The sequence below is a fragment of the Chionomys nivalis genome, chromosome 4 (assembly GCF_950005125.1).
Source record: "Chionomys nivalis chromosome 4, mChiNiv1.1, whole genome shotgun sequence".
In the NCBI taxonomy this organism is placed as follows: domain Eukaryota; kingdom Metazoa; phylum Chordata; class Mammalia; order Rodentia; family Cricetidae; genus Chionomys; species Chionomys nivalis.
This window is the reverse complement of record NC_080089.1, coordinates 68715212-68739425: the sequence shown is the minus strand read 5'-3', so window position 1 is coordinate 68739425 and position 24214 is coordinate 68715212. Positions and strand designations below refer to the sequence as shown.

The window sequence follows — 24214 nt, the reverse complement described above, 5'->3', positions numbered from 1 at the left end:
AGAAGAAACGCTGATCAACAGACGGAAATGAAATGTCAGCGACTAGGTAAAAATTACAAAATGGGTTACAATTGCATGAATGAAGAGAAAAAGCTAAGGAAAAGGAATAGAGAAACTGGTAAGTTCTTGATATTCACTTACGTCCTTTAGGCTTCTGAAACGCAGAAGGCCAACTGGATTTTGGCCAGCTGGAGGCATCTGAAGTAGCAGAGGGTTGCTCAGAAGCAGATGGTTGTTTAGATTCCTCTGAATTAATCAAGGGCAACTCAGGCATTTTCTTAGAAACTGGCTTTAAAAGCTCATCCTGCATTTTTAGAATTTCTCCAACTGGATCAAATTTTTTATAGACTCTTTTGATAGGTTTCTTTAAAACACAAGACTCTTCAGAAGCCACAGTAGTAGTCTGTTTTCCCACAGAAGCCTGTGCTGAAGAATTTGGACTTGCTGGTCTAGAACCCACATCAGCTGTCTTTCCGTCACTATTACTTTTACTTTCTGTATCAATGATTAAACAATCTTCATCTGTATCACTACCACAAGAAATCCCTTTCTCAGTTTCAACTGTTTCTGATGCAGTAGCTGTTCTGTTGGCATTGTCAGGGTTCCCCTGAACACTTGGTCTTTTATCATTGGTACAAAGCATACCTACATCACTTTCCTTAGAGATTCCATCAGATGTTTTGTGAACTTCATTGTCTTGTACTAAAGATTTCGCACTGGCACTGGGAAACTCTTCAGGGCATGATTCCAGTCCCTGATCATCTTTATTTTTGCACCCTTCAGGACCACTTTCCACACCAGAGAACAGCTGTTTCTCCTTCTGTAATTGTTTCATCAGCATCTGACATAAACTTCTAGAATCCTCAGTAATGTTTGGTGAAGCTGGTACCTCAGGTGTAGCTGGTACCACAGGAGCAGCTGCTACTTTGGGGGCTGTGTAGACATCTGTCAAGATGGGTACAGAGGAGTCACTTTCTGAACTTGGTGACCTGGATGAATTAGTGGTAGTTACTCCAAAGGTTTCAAGTTCTGTGACATCATCATCAAAATCTAGATCCATATTTTCCAGAGTCTCAATTTTTCGGCACTCATTAGCTTCAGTGGGTATCTTGGAAGAAAATATATTGGCAAATTATTAGGGAAAAGTTCAGGCCACAGTTACCTAACTCTTAGTGCCCTTATCCCTAACATTGCAGTTCATGTTTTCAGAAGCAGAAAGACGGGACTAGGATGATGGCTCAATGAGTAAAAGGATTTCTTTTTTTTTTTTTTTGGTTTTTCGAGACAGGGTTTCTCTGTGGTTGTGGAGCCTGTCCTGGAACTAGCTCTTGTAGACCAGGCTGGTCTCGAACTCCAGAGATCCGCCTGCCTCTGCCTCCCAAGTGCTGGGATTAAAGGCGTGCGCCACCACCGCCCGGCGAGTAAAAGGATTTCTATGGAAGCACATGACCCGAGTCTGGATCTCCAGTATACAAGTAAAAGCCAGACATGGTGATGTGTGCCTGAAATTCTAGTGTTATGGGAGGGGACGGGACAACAGCAGAGGAAGATCCCAGGCACTTTCTAGCCAGTCAGTCTAACTGAAAAAGTTAAGTCTCAGGGTCAGTGAGAGACTGAATCTCAAAAACAATGGTAGAGAGTGATAAAGATAATCTGTGTTAACCTCTGGCCTCTACATGTGTGCACATACACTTATATGTCCCTCCCACCTCCATATAAATGTTCACACAAACAGAGAAGTCTTTAAAATGTATACAACTTACATTTAAGTATTTAATTCTGTTACCCCTTGAAAATATTCATATAGACACATCTGTCAAGGTAGAATAGCACAGGAAACTGAATTCTGAAATGCCAGACCCAAAGAGGAATATTAACAAACAAGAAAACAGACAAGACCCTCAAGAAGAGACGGAGAGTCCAACAGCAAGAGAGGTTCAAGCATGCCCAATTCATAAATTATGGGAAAGCCTTGATCTTAGCTGACCAGGAGGACAGTTTCTTCACTGGTGTTAGGCAAGAGTCTCCTAATATCAATCAGTGACACTTTTAAAATCCACTCAAGGTAAACACCGAGTAACATACTATAATGGATAGGAAGTAGCTCTTAGTATTCTGGGACATGAAGTCACTGAAGTTGTAGTCTTTATGTACTGTTCTGGCAACAGAAGAACTACAAATAGCTTTCAACTATTCAAGAATATTCTACCCTTGTGTCAAGAACCAGAGATCTCTCCTTAATATGAAAGAGCCCTCATTTTTAAAATTAATTAATTTGGGTTTTTTTCCCCCCCCAAGCAGGTCCACACATTGTCCAAGCCTTGTATTTCTTATGAATCAGAGGCTGGCCCTGAAGTCCTAAACTTCCTGCCTCCATATATGATGGGATTACAGGTATGACATACCCTATACAACTCTTCCTTTTACTGTTTGTGGTACTTAAGACTGAACCCGGAACTATTTGCATGGTAGGCAAGTACTCTACCACTAAGCTGTACTTCCAGCCCTAGCAGAGTGAATACTTTTTTACCTTCATAAATGCCATGAAAACTTGACTATGAGCTAAGACTTTGGGGAAGGATTTGTGACAGTAAGTCTGGCAGCAATTAAGCAATAAGATTCATTTACAGAAATTACCTGATTTCTCTGACCCTCACACCCCGTATTTCTAAAACAAGAATAATAAGGTTACTTTCTGGATTTGTTCTAAAGATCAAATGTGAATATGCAAGGATTTTCTTGACATTGTGCCTGGCACACAGTACGCAGCCTCCTCAACACATGGCAGCTCTAATTAAATGAACAAATCCAGAACAAAGGGAGACTATATGGCACCAACAGGAGGGCAATCCTACACAGCAAGGTTAAAACAGGACTGGACATAGTACCAAGAAATAAAGAGAAGAGTAACAGAGGCAATGTTAGCAGAGTTCAGGGTAAGAGAAAAAGGAGGAAAATACACATATGTGACAAAAACATCACCATGCCTGCTCAATGGTACTGTCTCTAAATAGATACATATACAGGAAGGATGAATAATATTGATAGAAACAGACAGAAGGACTGAAATGTATAACCTGTAAATTCTATGTATACTATCTTCCTCAGAGAACCCAAGAGGCCATTCTAAAATGGATTATAAGTTAGTAAAATTTCAACATTGTACAAAGCAAAATTTGCTAAGGTCCTACTCTAGTTAAAGGGTAAATAAAATTAGAAATTATTAAGGAAGCTTTAAATAACAAATCCAAGCACTCAGAAAATAAAAACACATCCAAACCTATTGGGTTAAAAGAAGGAGCTGAGAATTTCAGAATACTTAAGCAACAAAAACTAGAATAAACATTAATGATGATTAGTATCACAATCTGGGGCTCAACAGACACCACTTTCCCCTCAGGATCATTTCTGTCTTAGGAGACACCAATTATCTCACAACTCCAAATAAGGGCTGAGGAAGTTAGGCTGAAAACCTCTGAGGAAATGGGTTCCTTCTATATAACCCTTACTCACAACTCTATGGGTAAAGGCCTTGCTGGGAAACTGAACCCTGCCTTGTTTCCCTCATCCTGTGACACTGCCAAAATACAGGCTTTTTTGGTTCTCTTAATAACTGGTAAATAGCACAAAAAGCACAAATGAACCTAAATGGTGACCTGCCTCCTAGACTTCTGCATTCCTCTATATCTCAGCTTTGAAAATCTTTATTATCTTACAAGCCCCCCCATGATACTAAGAAATAAGTTTTTGTATTTTATCCAGCAATAATTTTTAGGTGTCATCAGAAATGAAAAGGTTCACCACTACCAAAGCCATTCTGTGACTTTTTACCCTTCTTAACCTACTTTGTTTCTTTGTGGCACTTCTCATCTCCTGATATGCACCTGCCCCCAGTACACAATCCAAAATAAAAATGTAAAAGAATAAAACATAAAACAAGCTGGAAGTGCTTTGTGATACAACAGAAAAATATCAAAGCTCAAATGGCAAACAGAAAAAAGAACATATAAAACACCAATAGCCTTAAAATGGCATAAGTTCTTAAGGGTGGGAGAATATTTTTGTGTTATTTAAAACAGTTTGATTTCTTACTTAACTAAAACTCTCTGATCATATTTACTATCCTCAGGTTTTTTTGGTCCTGAATATAAAATGGCCCCATTTCTGTCCATTTCTCTATTTCTTAACATATCCTGGTTTTCTCCATATTTATCAGTACCTGCTGCTTCTGCTACTAGACATATAGTCATCTACTACACTGTAAATGCTGAGAGAACCCAAGCTGCATTCTTATTTATCCATCCTCAGCACACAGCACAGAATCTACAGTCAATATTTGTTGAATAAATTATTTTCCACAAACAGAATGTTTAATTTTAATAATTATAGAAAAATTATCTTTAAGTACACATCATTAAAACTGATATTTAAGTCATGCCTGTCACTCTAATGCCCTGTGTGTTTTGAATTACATAGTACTGTTAACTACCATCGTTTTCTTGTGTTACAGAACCACACCAATCCTCACTTGTCTCACTGTGACTCTACTTGTTAATTCATCTCTTTTCAGCCTTTCCCACTGCTCTCTTTGGCTTCTGGGACCACTGCTCTGCTGTCCACTTCTATGAATATAAACCTTTTAGATGTTATAAGGTAAAAAAAAAATCACATGTTCTGTGCCTGGCTTATTTAACATTCTGGTCTTCAGGTAGATCCATACTGTTGCTAATGACAGTACAATAACCTCTCTTTAAAAAGGTATACTAGTATCCCAATGTATTTATATACCTCATTTCCTTGATCCAGTTGCCCATTAACGGGCACTGAAACTGATTCCATAGCTGGGATACTATGCACACTGTTGCAATCAATATAGAAACACAAGGTTTCTGGTTGGTTATTTTCTTTGAAGTACATGCTTTACTGGGCAGTTGTTGGAACACAAGGCAGTCTTATTTTTAAGGAACTTCCCCACTGTTTTCTGTAGTGGCTGAGCTAATCTGCATTCTTAACAAGTGTTCCATACCCTCCTCAGTATTTGCCTTTTTAATCTGTTACTTGTAAAATCTGAAATTGGTCTCACAAGTCTGCCTTAGCTTTCCAAGTATTAGGGTTCACAATATGAGCCACATGCTTGGCTAGCACTTGTCATTTATCCTTTGTGTCATTTCCATTCTTACTAAGAGATAATACCTCATTGTGGTGTTTGTGTGTATATGTGTGGGTGTGTGGCAGTCAAAAGCTGAGGTCACTCCTTCCTCAGTCATTCTCTATCTTGTTTTTTGTGAGACAAAGACTCACTCTGAACATAAAACTCATTGTTCAGCTAGGCTGGTTGGCTGATGGCCTCCAAAGATCTACATGTTCTTTCCATGGGTCTACAGGCATGCCCAGTTGTACCTGCTTTTTATGTAGGTGCTAGGAACCTGAACCTAGATCCTCATGCTTCTACAGCAAGCCCTTTACAGACTGAGCCATCTCCTTGGTTCCTTATGGTTTTAATTTGCATTTCCATGACAATTAGTGATTGTGAACATTTTTTTCATATATATGTCAGCTGTTTATGTATGTTTCGGAAAATGTATACTCAGATCACTGTCCTGATTTTTAAATTTTATTTTTGGTAAGGGGGTTAGAGATGGCTCAGTAGCTAAGAGCCCTTGCTGCTCTTCAGGAGGCCCAGGTGCAGTTCCCAGCACTCACATCAGGTGGCTCATGAAAGCTCCAGATCTGACGACTCTGGTCTCTAAGCACACCCGCACTCACACATGCAGGCACAAAACCTACATATGACTAAATATAAATCTTTAAAAATTGTTAAATTGGGGAGTTAAGCATGTATCATATACTGTTTCAATACATGTATATTAAGGACTGTTTTAACTACGAAGTTTAGAGATTTGCAATGTAAGTTTATGCTCCAAAGGGTAAACAAGTATATCATAAGCAAGGGAGAAAAAGTATTACATACATCCATCTCAGAGGTGCACTCTTCTGGTTTGTCCATAAAGACTGCAGAGACTGGGACAGATGTGTTTTTTGATAGTACATGTTTTAATGGAACTTCATGGAAGAGTTGATTTCTTTCTCTCATTGTCATTTGCTTTCGGGGAAGTGGTGAATTAATATAAATTACTTTAACTGGTTTGGAACCTTAAAACAGAAAGAGAAGCAAGTGGTAATTAGTATCTGGTAGTTTTATTAAAAAAAAAGGAAAAAGGATATGTGGTAGAAAGATCACAAACAGAGACAGGTTAGGGCAGTGGGCCATGCCTCCTGCATCTGCCTCTCTTGTAATACATATCTTTTTTAAAAATAAAAAATAAAAAAAAGCCCCTTAGTACTAAAGGACAAGAGGACCCGGCCAGCAGGAGAAATGTGCTCTAACAATGTTTAAAGGCTTCTGTGCTTTAGAGCTGTATTGTTAGTATCTTAATTTCTTTGTTCCTTTAGAAATTTGCAAAGCGCATTTACACTTTTACAAGAGATCACACTTAACTCTTAACTTGTAGTACTGTGAAGCACGATTAATAAAACCTCAGGGAGGGAAATTGGGGTTCAACCTGAAGATTTGAAAACCTCAGTCTGAAAATGGCAATTCTGCTTCCAGGAACTTCGGAATGAGACTAAGTTTGGGAGCTGTCTCCTCCCATTTTATATTCCTCTCTAAAGCTGGGATTAAAAGCATGCACTGGGCCAGTTTCTATGGCAACTAGCGTGGCTACTGGGATTAAAGGTGTGTGTTACCACTGTCTGTAAGGGCTGTTTTACTCCCTGATCCTCAGGTAAGCTTTATTTATTAAAATACAAATGAAATGCCACTATGGTACTGTTTTATCTTTATAAATGAAGATTCAATCTTTCATTTATATCCTTATGTTTAATATTATTCTGGAGGATAAAAATGGTCAAATATGAACCAGACTAATAGAAGAATTAATGTGCAAACATTAATTTACTTGTGACAAAGGCTATCCTCTGTCAACATACTTTAAATCTGGTCCTAACAGTAAACAACGAATTCCTGGAAATCTGCTCTCTGTAAACTGTCTAACAGAGCAAGGCATTCCTTCATACCACTCTCAAACAGAAGTTGCACAGCTTCCATAGATTTCTGGCCACCCAAGTAAAAATTTCTCCTCTGTCTTATTTCTTAACATAACTGCAGGAACCACAGGTCTGGGCAGTCAGTTCTATCACAACTTTAGAGCAGGGAAAGCTCTTCTGAGTTTAATGTCAGATTCTTATTCTCCTTAAACAAAGATGGAGATCTGTGTGCGGCACACAGGCATCTACGTCTGCACAGCTGAAATGAGGTAATTCCAACCCTTCTGAGTACATTATTTGGCACACCAAATCACAAACCTTCCACAGTTATCATCTGAACACACACTGGGATTTCCCACTGTTCCTTGTAGCTTGGTCCATGGTTATTGAGCAAGGTGAATAATGCCTGGCTAGTCAGAGCTATCTGTGGATGGTATCTTGAAACAAGCTTCTCTGCATTCGGGTCTTTACTAATATCCTGAAAAACAATTGTGTTCTGTATTGTGATTTATGGTTCATAATTAAACAAAACAATGCACATCTTATTATCTAGGTCACTCACAACATTTCCGCCACAAAGTGATGAGGAGATGGGAACATCACAGAAACGATGTTAGAACAACCAGGCCGCACATCTTTTATGCAGTACAATTATTAGGATTATTTTAACTTTTTAAGAAAGCCACTTGTGACTTACGTAGTGCATAGCTTCAGCTTGCTGCTGTGGGGTCTCAATGGAAGATATGCCATCTTTTGAAAGCTGCAACTTCACAGGCATCGAGGGAAATGATGTTTTTACAAACTTTGCACTGCCCTAAATAAGTGGAAAATAAAGTTATTGTAAAAGCCTTAATGTATTTTTATTGCAACATTGGAAATGTAACTGAAATTTCAAATGTCAATCTTAGAACCTCCTTAAGTCAAGACATTCTTTCGTGGTATTTCTTGACAACCAAGAACAATGATTTTGTTACTGCTATTGTTTCTAAAAAGGTTCAGAGTCTTCTGGAATCTTCCTGCTACTTTTGTAGTTTCACCTTTTGTTTTTTAATGAAGCATAAATCACAACACGGAAGAAGGAAAGTGCTAAAATACACTTTCTATATACTTATTTCTCAAATATGTTAATAAATTTTCTTTAAATGGAATTCCCTGTTTTATTTGAGAAGTATTAAGAAAAGTGGGAAGAAAAAAGTCAAGAAACAAAATTAGTAGCAGTATTTTAAAAACACGAGGTATTACACATGCATCATGTATCCCAAAAGTTTAAACACAGTGTCTACTAGAAATGATGTTTCTAGTCAAAGCCCCCCAGGACCCACTTCATATTCACAGAATAAACCTTACCAAAACAAGAAGAGTCTTTTCTAACTTCAGCCCCATCTCTGTTTTGAAAGGAAAGAATCCCATTAGGCTGGTGACTTCATGGAGAGTATAAAATTCTGGGTACTTTTTCACTTGTTCAATGCAAGCTCTAAGAATTTGCTGTGAAATAGAAAATAAGAATTACTCATTTGTATTATACTTCCCTAACAAATATGCTTTGTTTTATGTAACTATAAATTTATTAGTTGCAAAGTGGAATCCATTTCACTAATTATTTCTTCTAATAATCCACAATTCTGTGCATTTCCTACTTGATTTAATCTCTTAGTTTTCATAACAAATATTAACCTAATTTCCTAAAATAGTGATATTTAATAATACTAAAATTAGTGATCTTATTAAAATTTAAAATTAAATAGAGAAGACAAGGTATTTTCTATGCTTCTTAGCAAACTGACAAAAGAAATGAAGCCACATGAAAATTTTTGCACAAAATGTATTACAAAAAAAGAAACACATGAAGCTGGGGCTGGGTGCATATGAACATGTCTGTAATTCCATTTGAGAGGTAGAGGCAGGAGGGCCAATGATTCAAGATCAGCCTGGGCTACATGACAACCTGCTCTGAAGAAAAAAAAAAAAAAGACTAAGTTCTTAAATGTCTTCTCCAGTTTCCAAAATATTAATGACTTACCAGGAAATATAGCTGGGAAGGATATCTTCACAGCTTTACCCAAGAAAAATCATACATTTGTGATAACATGTATCTCAGAGGAACAGAGCCAATATTGGGGGAAGTTTGATAATTTTAAAAGTACACACATGTGCTGTCGTCTAAGGTTATCTATCATCTTTTGTTAGTGCATGGCGCCTAAACCCTGTAGGAAATATTTTATTTTTCAGGCAGGCTCTCACTGTGTAGTTCAGGCTGGACTGGAAGTCACTATGTACATCAGGCTGGCCTGGAACTCAGAGATCAGAGAGCTGCCTGTTTCTGCCTCCCAAGTGTTGGGATTAAAGGCATGTACCATCACTACCAGTTATGATGTATTTTAGATCACAGAAGCTCCAACTTTCTATCTATAACCCCTCCTTCCAAATAATTATAAAATGCTTCAAGTTACAAATCAATAGGTAGCTCAGTACACCTTTATTATTTATTTATGTATGTATTAATTTATTTATTTATTTGTGTGTTTGTGTGTGAAGGAGGGGAAAGAGAGGCAGGTGATAGGAGAGAGAACTTGGAGGAGTCAGCTCTCTCCTTCTACGACGTGGGGGGATCCTCAGGATGGAAATCAGGTAGTTAGGCTCAGTGCTAGTGCCTTTAGTGGCAGAGCCACAGCTTATAATTCCATATCCCTGTTCCTCTTTTCCTAGTATATACACCCTGCTGTGTTTAACATGTTTTTCTTCCACCTATGCATCTTACTGCTATTCAGGATGTCACTCTTAACTACTGTAGGTGTGAATTGGAACAGAAAAGTTGCTTTAAAATTCTCAGTGAACTATACTTATTGGTACAGTCTCTTTCCTCCCTGTCAGTAGTTCCAGTGAGCACACACTTATGATGTCCCCGTCCTGTCGTGGGCACTGTAAGAATTCAACAGACAAAGGGAACTAATAAGCAAGCACCAAGTGGTAAGGTACACTCTGGTTACCTATCAGCAAATCTTAGTGAAACTGTGCCGGACGTTACAGTGCTCGCAACTGCATTCATTTAACTCAGCACTTGTTCAAGAAAAGAAAGAAAGGAACCCCTGAAGCGTTTACAGGGCCGCAGTGCATACTGTAATCTGAAGTATGACAGTGCGCCTTCATCTGCAGCTCAACTTTCAGTTTCTGTTCTTTGCTACCAAACAATGAAAAGACCTCTGAGAAAATTCCAGAAACAAGAAATTCCTAAATTCTAAACAGTGAATAATTTTGAGTAATACATTAAAGCTCTGTAGCCCTGTGTCACCTAGCTCTGTCCAAACAAATGGTTTCTTCAGAAGCTACCTCCAATATGGACTGCAGTGCCTACCTCAATATTCCGAGCTGCCGTGAGTTCTACTCTTTCACACTCTAAGTAGTGCACTGGCCTCCGTGTAACTAAACTGCTAAAGCTGATGGTTCCCTAAGCTGTGGGGTCTTCTTCACACACTTTAGAGAGGCCACACTTATTTATTGCTCAGTAGTTTATGTAAATGTGATCTTTACCTCTGTGAAGAGACGGGCCTCATCAGACAGCATATTATAATCTTGTGCACATTTCTTTGCAGAATTCTGCAAAAACTTTAGGAATTCATTAACTTCTTCATTCACATGTTTTTTCATATCCTTAAAAAATAAAAAAGTACACATCTTTAAAAAAAGTTTCACTAAAAGTATTTACTCCTCAATAGTTGCCCTAATAATTTGAACTTCAAAGAATAAAACATCAAATCCAGAGTGGAAACCACAAAGAAAATTATTTTCAAATCACCAAATAATAATGATAAACTTGTTATTAAAAACTCTAAGGAAGGGGGCTGAACAAATGGCTCACTGGTTAAGGGCACTGCTGTTCTTCCATAGGTCCTGAGTTCAATTCTGAGCAACCACATGGAGGTTCACAACTATCTGTAATGGGATCTGATTTCCTCTCTGGTGTGTGTGAAGACAGTTCACTAATATACTTAAGTAAATAAATATATGGGCTCAACCACAAACATCACATGCACACACACATACACACCAAACCCATTAAAAATTCCACAGAGGCACTTGGGAGGCAGAGGGAGGCGGAACTCTGTGAATTAGAGGCCAGGAAATCTTGTCTTGAAAAGAAAAAAAACAAAAACAACAACAACAAAAAACTCCGCAGAAATAGAAAAACAAATGAAGAAAATTACATGAGGAGAAAGTGAAGCGTGTCCCCAGCGATGCTGGAGCATGTCTGGACAGCCTGTTTGTATAGGGTTCCATGGTCTGAGTTGATAAGATGACTGACCAGGTCTCTTCCTCAAGGAACAGGTTCCACAGAGATACAAATTTGGATCGCTGGATTCAGATTCCAGAGCATTAACCCTTACACCATGGGAGCTGGTGTAAAATTACAATGTACATGTAGGAAATTCTGCATTCTATTTTCTAAAAAGATAAGCCTCTTAAGGAAGAAATGAGCTAGGAGAGTCACCGAGCTACAAGTGCTTGTTGCTGGGTGTGGTGGCACACCCCCAAACTTGCTGCTTTGGAGGTGGTACAGGACTAGTTGTTCTGTCGCCCCTGGCGACCAATGATTGCAGACAATCTGGGATATGTACATCAATGTTTTGAAACAAAACAGTAAGAAAAAATAAAAAATACAATGGTTTATAGATACATGGAAGATGTTTGTTTTCAATGGTATTCAATATATTTATTCAGATAAAACAAGAAATCGGCCATTTTCTCATATGCAACAAAGACCAAAAAAGAGAGAACAATGTATAGTGTTGGTGAAGGTACATTCAAAACCTCTTATAGTAGTATAAACAAATAATTCAAACCTTTCAAAAAATAATTTATCCATCTGTAACTACAGATCAAAGCTTTAAAATATGTAGCATTTGATCTTAAAATTTTATTTAAAAAATATTTATTTAAAGAATCTATTTTAAAGAAATAATCACAGGGACAAAGATTTTGTTAGAAAGATATTCAGCATACTATCATTTCTGTAAAAAGATATATGAACGAAATTTACTCAAATTGACCACAGCAAGCTTGTAAATGCGCTCTTGCTGGGATATAAGATGAACTGGAGTAAGGCCGATGCACAGCAGAGCAGGTGTCAGAACTACACACAATAAAATCAACAGAAGGCTTAAAGTGCCTACACTTTAAAGTCCTTACTTTCCCATTTCTGTAAATATGAGTATACCTAATAATAAGAGAGATGACTAACAAATTAACAATGGCAAAGAAAAATGAAAGGAAATAGAAAGTAAAATTATTTTCTGATTCTTTTCTGTAACTGATGAATAGAATACATACCAAATACTGCAGGAATTCATTTGTATTTGTCCCAACAGCTTTGGAACTTGAGGGGATCTTTGCATATTTAGCCAACAAATCCACGTAAGCCCTCTGCTCTCTCTGTGAGAACCGAGAGAAACGAGGATAAGGAACTCTTGGTTTTGGAAGGAAAATCATCCCAACTTTTTCCTTTACTTGAGTTGCTGAACTAACTGCAGGCTCATTTTCTACAGAACTTGCTGAGACATTCAAATTTTCTCCTATACGTCTGGAAAAAAAATACAATTTATAAATATGTGCTTTTCACATGAAGATTACTATCATGGAACTTATGATTCTCAATCAAAAGGAAGAATAATATCGCATGATTAACTCTAACTTCTGGATTATTATCTAACTCTGCCACCTGCATTTTGATGTTCAGTCATTTAGTGTAGATTAAGTATTCTGCATGAAAAGACCTCATTGCAGGCTTACCTTCAGCCACCTGACGGAGAGGGAGAGGCGCACTTCAACCAGCTATTCTATTTGGAACTTTCCCCTTTTATTAAAAGGGAAAATCATTCTTGTGAATTATACTAACATTTACTTATTGCAATGCTATTTGGCTTTTAATGCTTAGGTTCTTCAGTAGGTGTATCAGCTAAAATGGTGAACAAAGAACATTAAGAACAGAATAAAATGGGGTCACACACTTGAGGTTAATTAATTCACTGAGATTCTAAACTTTCTGGTTTCCATAGGTTATCTCAGAACTTGAAAATAAAATTCCAAGAACTGTGTTACATTTTATGGAAGCAGTAGTGATTTTGGAAAAACTGGGCAATCCTCTATCTATCAAGTATATGGCTAACTGCATGGAAATGCCTCTATGCTTTTTATGATTGCGAAAGAAAAATCACAGCGTATCTATAAGGAGGCGCACTCAAAGAGAAGGCAACGAGTAGTAGCAGCCTGAGAGCCTGATATTAGACTTGTTTATAAAATGACACCCCCAATTAAGAGTCACTTTACTATTCCTAGTAAAACATACAACCATAAATTATTAATTTGTTCATAAATTGTTTCTATCTTTACTATTCAGTAAGAGACTAGTCTACAATTTCAGTAAGAGAATAAAAGTCTACCAAAAAAACTCCACTTCCTTGGTCTCTAACAACTCTGATTTCTACCACAGTCATTGTTTCTTTAACTTGGCTCCAACTAAACAATAGTTCATAAAGGAAAGGAAACTAATGATAAAGATGGATGTCTATTGACTCATTTACTAATATTCACTGATATTTATACTTGCTAGTACATGCTATGTCCAAGAGCAGATTATAGTACAATCTTTGATTGTCAGGATCTTAAACCAGTGGCTTGACGAATGAATGAAAGAAAACCACATCCATATGAAAGAAAAAAAATATATAATATATGCATATGTATATTTATATGCAGTATCATAATGATATTAGGTTTCCAAACTGAATTTACCAAATAGCTGGCTGAGAAGAATGGTCTGGAGACCATGGATTAAGAAGGAAGGAGAAGGAAGGGGACAATGGCCGCATTCGTGACAGTGTTGCTTTTCTTATGGCATTCATTTCTTTACGTCAGTGGGAACATCTAACTCGTCACCAGAGTGAAAGGCTGGCCATAATCTGGAGAAATACTGGATGCTTAGAATATATGACACTGTTTCACACAACTTCTAAAGGCCCTGTTTTTTCTAACATTAAAAACAATTCTGATTTGCTATTACTCTGATATCACATTTTTTTTCTATGATTATGGCTTAGTATATTTTTTTCTGCTTCTCTTAAATACAGTCTTGTTCATTTTAGGATTTGGTTCTGAGAACTGAATCAGAGGCTTCTTATAGGCTGTACACATGTCACACCCACTATAAATGGACAATCTTCCCAAACATCCCATCTTCTGTTGTAGGAATGTCTATGCACAGGTGCACTACACAATGCAGGATAGATATTGCCCTCCTTTTATCTCACATTATGTATTTAAAACAAAAAGCTATTTTTAAAAGTTATGTTTCTGGTAACTAGCTACTAGCTATCAATCTCAGTTTGGGCTAATGAAGGAAGTACATTAGTTCTTACAAAATAGTTGCTATATAAACGTACAAAGATTTGGGCCTTATTGATATGGTTAGGAACTATTAATTTATAAAACTAAAATAAATATGGTATAAATTCCAAAGTCTAAAAATAGTATTTTAGAAAAGGGTAAGAAACTTCCTCCCTCAAATAAAGCAAAATCATTTAAAAATACTCAGAGATAAACTATGAATGAAAAACTCAACAAATGGCTAATTAGTTAATGGGAAAGAATTTTGGAAATTAAAATTGGAATCCTTAGGTTGACTCCAGAAATACAGGCAAGAGAACAAATACTTAGCTCTAAGTTTCTCCAATAGCTGTATAAAAATAAGCTCATTTTAGGTTAACAAAATGAATATTAACTGCTGATCTTGGTAGAAATGTATTACAGCAAATTGATTTCTCACTAGAATATGTCTTGAGAGCTATTCAAACCTAACAGTATTGTGTCCGCAACTCTTAACAATACTGCTTCACAGCTGTCTCTCTGAATATGAGAACATGTCTGTCCTCCTGGCACAAGCTGGCAAATTTAATTAAGCTGCTGCAGCAACAAGATGCTGACTCAGATATGCCCGAGTAGGAATGTCAGACATTCGAGCAGTTTAAATTGGCTACATGCAGCGAAGAATGGAATGGCAGCACATCAAGATCATTTTAAAGTGCAGTGCTGTCAAATCTTCATCAGGTGCAGCCACAAGTACCCAACAGCACTACCTACATACATTACACCACTGCATTTTATTTCAGTTGATAGTTTGAAGCTTTCTCCTTCATTTTGTCAACTACCATTTTCCTTTCTACTTCAAGTTTCTATGAAATAAAGGAATGTTCCAAACTGTTAGTTTGCTAGACACTAAGCCGACTAGTTTGGAAGTTTCTTTAAAAACCACATTTAGAAGTGCTATTTCTGGGCTCCACCTCAAAGTCTACTTGAATCTTAGAGTTTAGCTTTCTCTTATATTAATCAGGTTAAAGCAACTATTTCTCCTCATCTTATACAGAACTATTCAGTAACTTGTTGGCTTAAAAATCAATTATAAAGATTTATAACTAAATGCTTAATTTTAAATAAAGGCAGGTGTTTATTTCTATATGAATATCTCTTGAAAGAAAAAATGTCATTTGACTTTCTGTTTCATTCACACTGACATCTAACGTCACACTATTCTGGTGGTCCTTTCATCTTACAAACATGTATGGAGTACAAGAGTTTGGTTAATGCTTTTTATGCTGAAATTAAGAGTAAAACGCCTTTTGGTGATGCGATGGGGCAATTAAAAATGTCACAGTCTTGAAATCAACCCAGTTAAAGGTATTTTTCCTCCTTTAATCCCAGCACTTGGGAGGCAGAGGCAGGCGGATCTCTGTGAGTTCGAGACCAGTCTGGTCCACAAGAGCTAGTTCCAGGATAGGCTCCAAAACCACAGAGAAACCCTGTCTCGAAACCCCCCCCCCAAAAAAAGGTATTTTTCCAACATGCTAGAGAACACAAAAATTACTATATTATAGATAAAAAAAAAATGTTATTTTTTCCAACAAGCAAAGTTCTAAATAACCTAAGCACAAAATCAGTTCCTTATAACAAAAAGTTTAGAAACATGTATCAATGAGACAGGAAAGCATATTCTAAGAAAAATATCTTAGAAGTTTTTTTTTTTTTAATAAGGCTAACTGGCAGAAAAATTCCTCTCCTTTATATAACTCATGCCTAAGAAATGCCTAACAAAACTATCCTTACAAAGAACCATTAAAGTAAGAAGCATGGTAGAATGAAGACTAATATTAAAGCCAGGCATGGTGGTCACGCCTGCAGTCCTAGAACTCATGGATGCAGAAAGATGAGGATAGATGGATCAGTGAGCTCTGGCTAGCCAGAGTTACATAACAAGATTTTGTCTCAAAAAGAAAAAAAAGATAGTTAGAAATTTTTATCTGAAATGAAGGCTAAGACAAAAATTCCAATGGAATTTTTTTTTTTTTTTTTTTTTTTTGGATTTTTCGAGACAGGGTTTCTCTGTAGCTTTTGGTTCCTGTCCCGGAACTAGCTCTTGTAGACCAGGCTGGCCTCGAACTCACAGAGATTCACCTGCCTCTGCCTCCCGAGTGCTGGGATTAAAGGCGTGCGCCACCACCGCCCGGCCCAATGGAATTTTATAGTTGTAAAAAAGAAAGAAACCAGAATATCTATAAGAACATAAATGTAACTAGAAATTATAAGTCAAATAAGTCTGATTAAGAAAAACAAATGATAACCTTACATTTAAAACTTTATATATTTGTGTTGAACTTAATTCGGAAGAGGATCATAAGGAGAGGAAGAGAGTTGTAAGGTAGGTGGGAAATCCAGAAAATAACAGGTTGCATGCAGTAAGAAAGCAAAGGGTTATTATCTTGGAGGAGAAAGGGAAACAGCCTAGGGAGTAGGGAAAGCATGGAAGAGGGAATAAATGAGAACACAGTATAATACAATATATGGATGAAGATGCCAATGATGGAACCCATTTTTTTTTTTGTATGTGAAACTAAAACATTAACAAAAGGGGGGTAGCCCCCAAATCGAAACTAAAGGGTTTAGGAAAGGTGCTAGGAAAGAGGGAGATCAGAGAGTTTTTCAAAACCTCTCTCCTTACAAGAAACAGGTACTCCTTGAACTACTTGAGTTCATTCCTGAAAGAAGCTTCCAACATTTGGAATGAAAGCATGATCCTGGAAGAGCGCGTGCAGCACAGAGGCCTGTGTTCCCTGGAGGCTCTGCCATTGCCCAGTCTGCCCTTATGAATCCTAAAAGGGACCAGACAGATGGCTCACTGGTTAAGAGCACTGGCTGCTATTGTAGAAGACCCAGGTTCATTTCTAAAAGCCACATAGTAGCTCACAACTGTTAACTCCAGTTCCAGGGGATTTGATATTTTCTTTTGGCATCTATTGGCATTGTACACACATGTGCACAGATATGGCAAAATGCCCACACACATTAAAAAAAAAATCCTCAAGAGCCTTGGAGAGAGAACCTTAGGAAACTAACATGTCAATTTACATGTATGGGTCCAGAGATTTTTAGCTTTTCCTAATACCATAATGTATATAAATTGAGATATTACATGAATAGTTGAAAAATGAAAAAATAAAACACTATGCTACTTTAATAGAAGGAGTACAATGTTAGCAGCTCTTTGAAAGGCATCCAAGCAAGGTGTAATGACACAGAAGAGCATTAAAGACAAACAGACAAGTGAATTCACAGAAACCAAGAATTGTGTAAAATGGTAGTCCCTGCCGAAGTTCTAATTCTGCTGTATGTCTGAAATTTTTTCTCTACAACAGAGTGTTCTTCCCTAAGTGCTGTGATTTTTTAAATAAGTTTCTACTCTTTCAAAGGCTTGTCCAGACTTAGCCTTGCCCAACTACTAAGAGTGAGGACTTGAACAAGGTGCCTTCAAGCTCATTCTTTCATTCCTGTTCCTCTAACTTGGGAACCCAAGATGACCACCACACTGAGGTGTCATCTACATCATCATGACTTAGCTGTTAGAATGAGTAGCTAACTTTTCCTACAGTGTGACAGGAGTGACTTAGTGCAGACCCAGAGTGACACTGCTGTCTGTGGCTCCAAAGCAGGTGCTGATGGGTGAGACACTGATTTGTTTTGAAATCAACCACCCTTTAATGTGATTGTGTGGGTACTTGCCCAGATTGTGGGACACTGCTTCAGCTGTTCTCAGGCATCACCCCGTCCATTTGTTCTAACCTGAGCACTTGTGTGTAGAGATAGATCTTGATGAGACTCAGTCAGCTAATTGAATCTCAAGTTTGTCAGAGATCCTTGTGTTGCTCACAGGTTTAAATAACTGTCATTAAGGAGACTGGTGTCAATCCTTTTTCAAGATTTTTGTTACAGATTCTGGGCTGTGGGAATTTTTTTCTTCAGGAAAATAAAGCCAATGACTGTATACATAATTGCTCCCGCCTTCTCTACTAACAGTACTTTATACTTAGTCATGACTGGGTGCTGTGCTCATTGTTGGGTATGGTGGAGTCATCTCAGGGTTGTGCCAGGTGGCGGAGTCATTGTTAGATGTCAGGCTGAGTTATCATTTGTATTATTGCTGGTTCATGACTTAGTGTTCTGTTTAAATAACTAAGTGGTGGTTTTCTGAATTATTAGGTATTTTTGTGGAGTCGTTGGAGATTTTTGTTGAATCTCCATCTAGTAATCTTGCTGAATCTTGCTAAACAATTTTGCTGAGCAATCTTTTGGACGCTTTGTTAAGCTACCTTTGGGCAATTTTTTCCAGATTCACCAGCTGGAATTTCTGAGTTGTCACAGAACGCTTTTGTCACATCACCCTTGGGGTTTTACTGAGCCACCATTCAGCATTTTGCTGAGCTGTCTTAGTTGGGTTACTATAGCTGTGATAAAACACCATGACCAAAGGCAACTTGAGGAGGAAAGGGTTTATTTCAAGCTTACAGTTTCATATCACAGTTCATCACTGAGGCAGGAACTCAATCAAAGCAGGAACTTAAAAAGGGCAGGAACTTGGAGGCAGAAGCTGATGCAGAGACCATGGAGGACTGCTGCTTACTGGCTTGCTCCTCATGACTTGTTCATTCTACCTTCTTATAGCACCTAGGATCACAGTCCCAGAGGTAACACAGCCCACAGTTGAGCTGGGCTCTCCCACATCAATCATCAATCAAGAAAATTATGGCTGCCCATAGGTCAATCTGGTGGGGGTATTTTCTCAATTGAGATTTCGTCTTCCAAAATTACTCTAATCTGTTATCAAAAGGACATTTAATTCGCCAGTACACTGAATTACTTGGACTTTTGCTGGGCCACCACTAAGCATTTCTGCTGACTCCTTAGGCACTTTTTGTGGAGTCACTTGCGAATGTTCTGGTGTAGCATTTCTGGACACTGTGCTGGCTCAGCACTTTCCTGGCACTAGCCGCTTCCCTTGAAATTTTGCAGGCAATAACCTGGGATGTCAAGTTACTTCAGGCCCTTGGCAACTCTCTGGGGCCATAGTTTGAACATATCACCAGACCAATCCTGGACTATTTCTCCTTTGACCTTAAGAACATTTCAGATAAAAGGAAAAGGATGTTGATAAACATTATTTTATTTAAATAATCAAAGGTATTAAATGATTGGGAAGTTTTATGAAATTAGTTCTCTCCAGGAATAAATAACAGTAACAGTTTTTAGAAAAATCCATAGATGTATACATCTATGAATCTTAATTTTCTAAAGCTTACACTACCAAAGATATTAACAAAGACTTATTTTAATGTTTTACATAGCAATCTGGCAATATCTACCAAAATAAAAGCACACATACGCTTTAACTAAAATTTTATCATCTAGATACAAGTACAATGATGCATACTACTATAACTCCTATTATCTGGAAGTATTTTGATGTGTGTAGTACAAGACACACAAACAGACATTATAAACTAAGTCAAGTCCCTAGAAACATCCTTGATTCTCAGTGGTCTGGATTCAACAGACTAGGTTGAGAATACAAAATCAGTACTTCTTAAAGCTTGAAAGTATGTCTAATGGTCAGGCATGGTGAAAAACATGATGATGAAGATGGTGAAAGAATCTGAGAACCACTATAAAAACCAGAAGACTGGAAAGAGCTGAGTGGAAGAGCTCCACAGTCAAAAGCTCACTGATAATGCAAGAGGAAAAGCTTCAGAAAGCAACTTTTTCCCGTTTTTTAATTCAGCCGCTGATTTGCCTTTTCATTGAGAAGTCTTACCTACCTATACTTAATTATTGCTGTGGAAGGACCACCACTGTTGTGTTAATGTCTTCTATACACCTTACAAATTCCTTATCCTCACTTCATGTCAGCACATACACACCTTTAAAGTAGTGTAAGTCAAATGGAAGCAGAGGTGACAGAAAGGAACGTGGAGAAGATTATTTAAAAAAGAAATTTTGGTATTTTCAAATGTTGATCAAAATGACTGGAAGCAAGAGAAAATGAAGCTAGAAGAGCAAGTAGGATAACTGAGTGAAAGAAGACTGAGAAGGCAGAAAAAGATGGGCAGATGCAGTTCTTCCCTGTGAAAGCTAACAGGGCCACAGCAGAGGAAAACTCCTTTGGAGGGGCTTCCTAGTCCCACATCTCTGGTCTCCAGAGTAACCCACAACACAACAGACACAGTCAATTAAAAGAGGAAAAGGAACTGCTACACGCATGTAAGCAGGAATAATGGAACATTATTGCTGACTAGTCATTTTTATACCACAGAAGACAAAAATTCTTTTGATGAATTGATATTTGGTACCATCTATTAAAATCAAAAATATACACAGTCTAACTAAATTTGTATGACTTTACCATACAGAAATAATTGCAAAATTAAAAAAAAAACAAACCTACATAGGACTTGCTATAGGAATTAAAAGTACACATATAAAGAATATGAAACTATTAAGATTAAAGAGAAATACTGTATGTATGAATGGAAATAAATACAGAACACTGAGTTTTAATGATAAAACTAAATTATAAAGTCTTATGGTGTTCGGAGATAATTACAGCTATGATCTCATGTTGTGTGTAACGAAGAAAGGTAAATATCAAAATGTTATCAGTATCTTTCTATTTTTCACATTTTATAATTTAAATATTTACTAAAATAGTCATAAAACTTCATCTCTCAGAAAAACAGCAATGAAATGGGAAAATAAATAACCAAATGAACATTACCTGTTAGACAAAATATAGAGTTCTTTTAAACTTGGAGCCATGGAATGATCTTTATAATTTTCTGGAGAGAAAAATACTTTAAGGCCATTTTTGGGTGTAACATCCCTGTGAAATAAAGTAATTTACTTGCACTTTACAATTCAAAATCTCACATTAGACAAAGAAGCATAATGCTACAGCTGTGATTCATGACCTCTACCCTCAGCTATTCCCAATCACCCCTAGTCAGTTTAATTTCATGTGTGAGATCCTACATGTTTAGATGTTTTATTTCTTGGATAGCTTTAAGCTTGGGGCAGTATAAAATTCTCAAGCTCTGAAAATCTGTTTTCCTGTAGTAAACTATTAAACTTCAGAAACCGGAGCATTAAAGATGGGCCAGACTGAAGTATAAAGGTTCTGTCCAGGACAAGCCCCATCTCTGGCCATGAACTGTAATGTTAAAGTATTTGAACAGAATAAATGTGGCTCAACTTGTTTTTGTTTCATGTACTATTGCCCCAGGTGAAAACACTGGCTATCTTATTTACTGCTCACTTTTCTTGACTTGGTTAAATGGGGTAAATGATGGATATTTGCTAAAACCACCTCTAAAGTGATGAGTTTTATAACATCAAAATTAGTTTGAAATTAATATAGTCAATGCCGGTTAAATAAAAGAAAGAAATTGAAAATACTGAGGCTAACTAATCTAGGGAGGACACTGATCAGTAGGACTCTGTGAGAAAAAAGCGCTCCCGGGTCTTTAACACTGCAAAATCGTTTTTGCTTTCATAGTGCCAGACGGGTGCATGTGAATACACACTGCAGAACTAGGAAGTGTTGTAGATGATTTGACACAGGCTGGCCATGGTGAACAGCTCCTTTAATCCAACACTCAGGATGCAGAGGCAGGTGGATCTCTCTGAGTTGAAGGCCACTTTGGTCTCCATAGTGAGCTCTAGGTATACTAAAGTGACCATTATAATTGAGACTGATCTGTTATGGTCAATGTTGTTTGAGCGAAAGAATTTAAAAACTGAAAATGTTGAGAACAATTTCAGCACTTTTCCTCCACAAGAGAACAACAATTCAGATGAAATGACAACTAACCCTGAGTGCTGAGTTGTCTTGAAATTAGTCAGCTACAACTCAAAAGTTTTGGTATATGAATAGGGTAAAATCTGAGGCCCTGAAAAAAATGTTTTTAAAAACCCTCTCAAGTCAGAGACCTTCCCTTCCTGTGCTACCCACCGTCCCTGTCTCACTCCTCCAGAGTGGATGAGGAAGAGGTCCGACTCACCAGTTCAGCCTTGGTTCACTCACGGTTACGCTAGAGCTCATCTTCCTAGCTCTCTCCTTCACTCTAGCCCACCAGAGTCCAGCCTGGCAGTGAAGGCTCCAAGGTAGTGAGCATGGGATCCTTCCTAGAATCTACATTCAACTGAAGAAAAACAAAAAGGTCAAGATCAAACCTAGATTCTGGACTGGGGCGAGAAAGATCCTTGGTTTTAACATCTACTCTCAACTGACTAAAGCGAAACAAGCGACAGAACACTGCCACGATTCTCTGTGGCAAAGATGACACAGAAGGGGTCACTTTCCTTTGACAGACGCAAGGAACCCAAAGCAGAGGGTGTTCTCGCATTGTTGACACTATGGCTGCATCCATTCCCTCCAGTCGCAGACTGTTATGGGGGCAGATCCTGTCACACAATACACAGAAAAGGCTCTCTGGATCTTTCAAAGAGAGCTTGGCATTTCTGAGACTCAGGGGCTGGCAATTCCAGAGAACAATTCCCAGGAACCCTCGGAGGGCTCATCAGGCACACGACTGCAGTTGAAGTTTGATTTCTCCACACCGGGTGCTTGTTCTGTCGCCCCGTGCGGGCGTGGTACAGTTAATAGTCAAATGCAGGAATTGGCCTCTGGTCACCTGTGGGGTCTCATGAGCGTCCTTCTCAGCCTACCTACCTCAGAGTGGGACTGAGGGCGCGGGGAGGGGACGGTGAGCGCCGGGGGAACTGAGGGAAGGCAAAGAAGAGAAAGTATCGGAAACGGTAAGTAGTGAGGAAAGCCGCCGAGGAGAGCACGTGAGGAAAGCTGCCGACAAAGGCCTGGGAAGAAAGCCCCGTGAGGCGCTGCCTCAGACCCGGGCCGCCATGTTCCCTCTCCCGCCCCTCGCGTCCCCGGCGAGCCCGAGTCCGCGCGCAGCAACCTTTCCGCCCACCTCAGGGTCCCAAGCAGCTCTGGCCCGGGAAAAAGCCGACCACTCTACACACGCTTTGCCGAACTCACTGCTGCGTGCCTAGAAAGGCCTCATTTAAAGCCCCGAGGGCGCCCGCCCGGCCGCGCGTGATGACGTCACGAGAGCGCCGCGGGAGGGGCTTGTGTGCGAATCCTCTGAGAGAATCGGCCACGGGGAGAGTGTGAGACCGGCAGACACCTGGCTGTGACCTCAGGCTTCCCTAGTTCTTACCAAGCTACATAGTCAGTCCTTTTCATCAATTTTTAATACATCCATGGGGCTTCTGGAAAGTTCTACATAAAACAAAGAATGAAGCTATGCTTAGCACACTGCTCAACACATAGTAGGCCCTCATTACGCCCAAATTCTCCTTTCCACTCACAGTCCCATTTTAGATAGATGCCAGTGTCCATCTGCAATTCATAAGGAAAAGTTTTTTTTTGTTTTTGTTTTGTTTTGGTTTGGTTTTTCGAGACAGGGTTTCTCCGTAGCTTTTGGTTCCTGTCCTGGAACTAGCTCTTGTAGACCAGGCTGGTCTCGAACTCACAGAGATCCGCCTGCCTCTGCCTCCCGAGTGCTGGGATTAAAGGCATGCACCACCACTGCCCGGCGGAAAAGATGTTTTGAGCATATATACTTTGTGTTTGGTATTGAGTTCACAAAGGACCAAGCTAAATACTGTCTTTTCCAGGAACTTTTGATTTTGGGGACTCTAAAGTCATCTTGATTAAATGAAACAAAAAAGAAAGCGATGAACTATTTAAGAAAAGTGTTACTAGGGCTCGAGAGAGGGC

The 24214-nt window shown here is 38.4% G+C and overlaps 1 protein-coding gene across 7 annotated transcripts in view; it reads right to left on the bottom strand.

The window, feature by feature from the left end:
- Positions 1 to 23510, bottom strand: part of Ice2 (interactor of little elongation complex ELL subunit 2) — a 42993-nt gene extending 19483 nt beyond the window's left edge. For 3 of the 7 annotated variants that reach the window (XR_009057034.1, XM_057768769.1, XM_057768772.1), the window contains exons 1-10: positions 23403 to 23510; positions 22476 to 22616; positions 21194 to 21298; positions 12373 to 12622; positions 10576 to 10695; positions 8395 to 8532; positions 7745 to 7861; positions 7366 to 7525; positions 5972 to 6153; positions 142 to 1108 (exon numbers count right to left, since the gene is read on the bottom strand). Coding sequence is in view for 6 of the 7 variants with exons in the window: in XM_057768769.1 (XP_057624752.1) it covers positions 142 to 1108; positions 5972 to 6153; positions 7366 to 7525; positions 7745 to 7861; positions 8395 to 8532; positions 10576 to 10695; positions 12373 to 12622; positions 21194 to 21298; positions 22476 to 22516 (2080 nt within the window). In the remaining variant the exon portion in view is untranslated. Of the gene's footprint in view, positions 1 to 141; positions 1109 to 5971; positions 6154 to 7365; positions 7526 to 7744; positions 7862 to 8394; positions 8533 to 10575; positions 10696 to 12372; positions 12623 to 21193; positions 21299 to 22475; positions 22617 to 23146; positions 23309 to 23402 lie in introns of those variants that run through there. The other 4 variants (XM_057768771.1, XM_057768770.1, XM_057768773.1 and 1 more) reach the window with 4 other exon arrangements.
- Between the last annotated feature and the right edge of the window lie 704 nt (positions 23511 to 24214).